The 6,454-nt window shown below is 39.5% G+C and overlaps 1 protein-coding gene across 1 annotated transcript in view; it reads left to right on the forward strand.

Annotated features, from left to right (window-relative positions):
- Positions 1-3,241, forward strand: part of LOC134639969 (serine protease HTRA1A-like) — a 28,322-nt gene extending 25,081 nt beyond the window's left edge. Inside the window, exons 7-9 of the mRNA XM_063491509.1 lie at positions 596-659; positions 797-892; positions 2,593-3,241. Coding sequence (XP_063347579.1) covers positions 596-659; positions 797-892; positions 2,593-2,761 — 329 coding nt within the window. The 3' untranslated portion in view covers positions 2,762-3,241. The remainder of the gene's footprint in view (positions 1-595; positions 660-796; positions 893-2,592) is intronic.
- The last annotated feature ends 3,213 nt before the right edge of the window (positions 3,242-6,454 follow it).

Below are 6,454 nucleotides of genomic sequence, written 5' to 3' on the forward strand. Positions count from 1 at the left end.
GAGCTAAATATGGCTCAAGTCGGGCTGGTGAAAGGTGAAGATTGTCTCAGTCCTTCCGAAAACCTGCTGTCTTTTCAATAAAGTGCATATGCTACAGTTTTGGGAAAGTCCCTGCCACTTTGTTTCCCCTCTGAGGCCCCAGGATGTTGCAGTATAACTCCAACTTGACAGTCTTAGCCTCGAGGTCGAGCTGAATTCACAGTGCACATCCCATTGAATGCTTGAAAAAATGATGAGGATTCCCCTGGTCACATTCCTTACCTAAAGCACTGCCTTTGGGCAATGAAACTGCAGACTCAAACACACAAAAGTGCTGTTTGGTCTCTGGTTTGTAGCTAGAGACCCAACTCCCATCACCAGTGATGATCCTCGACATGTTTGATCACCATGGTGAAATCACAGGTGTGCACGTACAAATGGTTATAACGGAACTTTTAGAAGCATTCAGAAAAGCTGTATGCGTGTGTGTGTGCGTGTGCGTGAGTGTGTGTGTGTGTGTGTGTGTGTGTGTGCGCGCGCGCGTTGGGGAGGGGGGGGTGTTCCAATATGGTCCCTCAATATGAGGTTAGAAGATAACTGAATATTCTATGTCCAGCCTTAGGGAGAACAGAAGCAAAGAAGAAGTATATTGGTGTGAGGATGATGACTCTCACTCCAGGGTAAGTTGCACACTTTTATGTACATAACCATTGTGTTCAATCCCCAGAATGCAATAAATGAAACATTGTATTATACCCAGGTCACAGGGAATTGCAGAATTTTGTGTTTAACTCTCTCCTTTTTTTCCTACCATTAGGCTAGCCAAAGAACTGAAGACTCGACTCCGCGACTTCCCTGACATCACCTCGGGAGCTTATGTTATGGAGGTCATTGCAAAGACACCAGCTGCAATGTAAGCAATATATTATACGTTTCCAAAGACACTGGCTCTGTAGAAGCTAACTTGATTTTAACTTTATGGATCTCAGTGAAGTGCAAATAGAGGTTCTCTCTGACTCTAGCTATGGGATATTGTCTTTGGCTCGTAATACAATACATCTGCACTAAATTCACACAAGACTCTCATCACTCTCCACGCAGCCCTTGCTCGCCTCTCGAAATGCAAATAGATAGTATATTTCATTTCCTTTCTTAATTTTCTTTTCCTAGTTTAACCATCAAGAGGTTGCACACATGCCCAGAGCTTCCTACATAGCTGTCCTACTAGGATGTGAATTCATGGCTCACTCTAGCATGCCTAGAGTGCCTGGCCCTCTAAAATATCCCCCTCCTCCCACAATCGCGGCCCACTCCAATCAGCCACCACCACAACTCCAGCAGAGTAGGGCGCAGGAGACGCTGAGGTCAGCTATTTCCTTCAAACCTCATGCAGGGAGGTTAGTAGCTGAACTGTGGTTTTCCTGCGCCTGCTCACCCATCCCACTATATAGTGGTCTGTCCTACAAGGTTTCATCAGTGTTTACTCATTGCTTAAATAACCCACCCTTTTGCATTATAACATTTCTGTGGTTCCTTTTATATTCTCTGTTTTGTTTTTTCTAGGCTCTGCTTTTTTCACTTTTGATCTCACTCTGTGTTATATTGGTTTATGGACTTTGGAAATCTTGATCCTTCTGTAGGGAAGGGATTGTTTCTGTGGCGACCGAGTGCACTGAAATCCCAGTTTCAGCTGCGTTAATTGATGCTGTTGCAAGTGAAGGTGTGGTGGTCTATGTTTACATGTGGCTATGATTAAGCGGTTGTTTTAAGAGTCTGCTTTTGATATCACTGCTGGTTACTGCCTCAGTCTGTGCGTGATCCCTATTTTACTAGTTTGTTTTTTACATTGGAAGTGTGCTTTTAGTCAGTGTGTTTTTATTTTTGTTATTCTCAAACCTGGCTGTGCTGTCAGTTGATCACTATTGCTCTGTCATTGAAATTCTTAAACAGATGTTGATTTAGAGGCTCACAGACCTGGAAACAACCATACCAATAGTTGATTATGGCTATATAAAATGAAAAGTATTTTACCTCTATATTTTCTTTCCACTGAAATCTAAAGAGGGAATTACAGTTAAATTACGTAAGAAGATGTATAAATTGTCATAAAACTAAGTCACTAATGTGTTAAGGCGTCTACACCCATGAACATTTATTTCATTTGATCATACAGATTACTTTAATAGCTTAATTCATTTAAAAACATCACAGATTTTCTTAAAATGTAACACAATGACCAAATATAAGCTTCAGTTCATATATGTGGAAATAAAGAATAACAATCAGTTCAGTGATTGGTATGGGATTTATTAACAATAGGATAAAACCAGTGGACTGACATTTTTATTTCCTACCTTCCTATGATTTTGCAGTATTTTGTGCTCTGTTAGTCAACATGCAAAAAAATAGTGTATACAGTGATAGAAGGTGACATGGAACAGCTGGACTTGATAAACATCTGTACATCTCCTCAGAGGCTAAAACTGTGCCTTGATGTCATAAAACTCAACTAGAATAGCCGGGCTCAGAAAACAAAGATTACTTTTCATCCTATTCGCACATGCTTTTCCATTTATGAACCCCTCAATCATCCTTTCTTCTTCTGTCCTCCAGCGCTGGACTCAAAGAGCATGATGTCATCATCTCGATCAACGGCCACAGGATTTCAACAGCAACCGATGTCAGCGCCGCCATCAAGAGAGATGACACCTTAAAAGTGGTTGTGCGCCGTGGCAATGAAGATGCCATCCTCACTGTTGTTCCCATTGAAATTGACCCTTGACCCTCCAGAAATCACACCACAGTTGCTGGAGCTAGCTTTTACTTATCACCAGTGGACCTTATATCGGAGGGGGTTTTTACTGACACGCCCTCTCCCTGTGGCCAAAGGCCGGTGGTGCCTCACATCCAGGAAAATTCTGGCATTGCCTTGAAAGGAATGACTGTACGGATGCTTTAAAAGCAGCGCTGTACTTTGTTTTCCCTGTGTGTTCTCATGTTTAGTCTTTAATGCTTTGATCAAAGCTACTACTGTGTGTTCTTAAACATTAAAAAATATTCATTGGCATAGTGTTTTCACCTGCTTTCTTGTTTTTTTTTTGTTGTTGTTGTTGTTTTAATGGACTGTTGCTCAGTCAGGCCGACTGAAATTTGAAGCAATTTTAAGCGACTTGCTGAGCAAATCATATTTGTAAAATTGTTGTTTTCTAAACTCCCTTTTTTAAAGTACTGTAGAAATACTTTGTTGTTTATGTGATGTATACTGGAGAAGAAAATAAAGGTGTTTTTACCTCCATTTGTTTTGACATTCTGCTTACTGCCTTTAAAAAAAAAAGCTCTTTCCAGCTCTCTTTCATTCAGTTTAATACACACGTAAATAAACACATACATTTGGAGAAGAACAGCACCCAGGATGATACTACAGTATTTTATTTGTGTGTGTGTGTGTGTGTGTGTGTGTGTGTGTGTGTGTGTGTGTGTGTGTGTGTGTGTGTGCGCGTGCGTGCGTGCGTGCGTGTGTGTAGAGATGATTTAACCTTCTCTCGTGCATATACACACAGAAAGAGGGACATAGAGCCTGTTGGGATCTGGTTTAAATTTGCTTTTATTGCCTTCATATGGGCTTGATAGTGGTCTGGTGTGATTGTTGGGACAGGGTCTCCACAGACTGACCTCAGAGACAGGAGTGCGAGCCAAACTGAGATCCGACCCATGATGCAGTGGTCACAGATGTGGGGCTCGCATAAATACATTTAATGTTTTGGTGGAGATTTTTGTTTACCACATAAATGTTGGAGGAAGATAATGAAGTAAACCTCATGAGACCTACAACTGCAGCTTCAAGCTATACAAAATAAAGTCTTTGACCAAAAAGTCCAACGCACCGTCTATTATGCTGCATGTATTAGAAGATAAAATTGCACTTCAACAGCTTTACGAGTAAGTCTAAATGACAGTGGAACATATTTTGTCATGCAGTGGTCGGCTTCCTAGTTTTTACTTTTAAATTGCAGACCATGTGTCCAATAGCTAGTGGAGCTTTATCTCTCCAACTGCCCAATTTTCCATTTACACAAAGCACATGGAAGCTATATTACAAAGTCATCCTTTCAAATGTCAAGTAGCCCAAAGGTGTATAACGCAATTAAACATTATTTAAATGACATAATGGACATTTTAATACATTTGATAATGACATATACTACATTTATAAGCACTAAGCAGTGTTGCTGCCATCTCATGGATTTGTCTCAGTGTTGCAGTCTTTCGTTCTAGTTTAAAAATCCAACTTTGCTGTGAGCATTTTGGACAGATGTTACACTCAGCATTGAAATTCAATGTCTGCATTTCACTTGGCGATGCCACAGGTTTGTGACTCACTTGCTCCAGGACTGCAAAACATCCAGAGGTTACAGAATACATACGGTGCATTTGACTGAGCTGTAAAGTTTGCTCGTTAATGAAGTCATGACTGCCAGAGTGCCAAGACCTGAGCCCAGAACCATCAGTCAAACAGGACATGGTCGTATTACCTCACCACCTCTGGGCTTTTGATGTGGACTGACTGTCTCTTTTCTGGCCCAAAAACATACAAATGTTTGTATGTTTAACTGTGATTAGGTTTCATCTATCAGCCTCTTAATGATCAACCATGTTATGTTTGTCCAAATGTTACAAAAATAATCACAGAAACAAAGTGACTAAACATTTGGCTAATTGTGGTCTATGACTCCTCTGATAAACTAAAAAATATGTCAGTGTATTATGTTGACACTTTACTGTTTATATCAGGAGATTAACTAGTGTGACAGCTGTTTCCCAATCACAATATTATATTAACACTATTTGTGTTATTTACTTTTTTCATTAGGTGAAATGGATGGGATCCATCTGAAATTTAAACATTTCAGGCAGATCCTGTGGGAAATTAGTGTCTTGCTGTTTCTGAACTGAAGCCAGTCATTTCCACAAAAGATTTTCATGCTTTTAAGGAGATGTTGTGAGGTTTGTTCTGGATGAGTAATGCTCATTTCAGTGTTGATACAGTTGGGACCACTTGGCCCTGAAGACCCAGGCTGTTGGAACAAACTATGTATTCATTTGACACCATCTGTGCCCCAGGCTAGTGCCAGCGTGGGTGATATATACATGATTTTTGCTTACAGTATGTTGGATGTGTTTAGAAATTCACTCCACTGGGTATAGAACAATCAGATTTGGCAGCATACAACAACATTTATATTGATCGTGTAAGATATTATGTTATGCTAAGAAAACAACCAGAAGAATTTAAGTAACATAACTTAACACTCTTCCGTGTGTCTGATATGGAAATCAAGATAGAAATACTGTTCAAATCAGAATTCTTCTTGTTTGCATGTATTACCTTAAGTATCCTAATTTGAAGTAATTACACAAGATCGTTTTTCCTGGATTAAAGCATTGGCTCATCAAATATATTTTAAAAATTTTCTCACTTAAATCTAAGTGTGTGTAGCCATCATGTGCCTTTTTGTTTGAGACATAATTGCAAGTGGCACCATTAAAACACATCCTCAACACACCTAACTGCTACATTTGGGTCCAACAAATACAATTAAAAAGGCTCAGCAGTACTGTGCAAAAGTCTTGAGCCACTACTCATTTCTTTATGAGTTCTTCAGGCTATTTGAAGGTCTTTCAAACATAAAAAGGGCAGGGAACAGCCAGTGTTTATCTTCATATATTAGACAATATTGCCAAGACATAATTTTAAACTGTAACTTTAGGCATTTTGTTACGAGCAACGGGTCACAAAAACATCTTTTGTTCACAATTTTTTTTCCCATAGAACCTTTAAAAAATGTGAAAGATAACACAGTTTGACAGACATAAAACAGTATTTTTGAACCAAAACGTTCATTTTCAAAGAGTTATTTGCTGAAAACTTGGCATATCTCAACATGATGTCAAGGGTGTCCTAGAAAATTGAGAAAGCTGGACAAGTGGAGGACAAAATAAATGGCTGGCCTAAAAAACTGCCTACATTAAATGAACAGTATCTGAAAGTCATGTCCTTAAGAAATAGGAAAAAATATATATGCAAAGACCAGACACAGCAAGCTGGTGGTGTTGATGATCTTGAGAGGTGGAATTTGACGACATTTGTACAGTATTGCATGTGTAAAGGGTTTCATTCGAAGAAGATTAGATTCGGAAATTAGACCCCTTTAAGCTGTTCACAAAATGTTGTACAAATTGAGTGGACCGATGCAAAAATTGAGCGGACCTTTTTTATTAGTGCATCTGTTCTTTCCCATAGAAGGTCTATGGACAGACTTAAAGCCTATCACGGCCGTTAATTTAGCTTCTCTTTGGCACGTCTTCAAGTTCAACCCAACTAATGTGGTCCTCTTGCGCCCCCTATTGTTTGTTTTGGTTTCATTTTTAGACCAATCAGAGTCGCGTTTGCTCACAAAGTCTCAACGCACAGGAA

Source organism: Pelmatolapia mariae, linkage group LG13, assembly GCF_036321145.2.
Source record: "Pelmatolapia mariae isolate MD_Pm_ZW linkage group LG13, Pm_UMD_F_2, whole genome shotgun sequence".
NCBI lineage: Eukaryota > Metazoa > Chordata > Actinopteri > Cichliformes > Cichlidae > Pelmatolapia > Pelmatolapia mariae.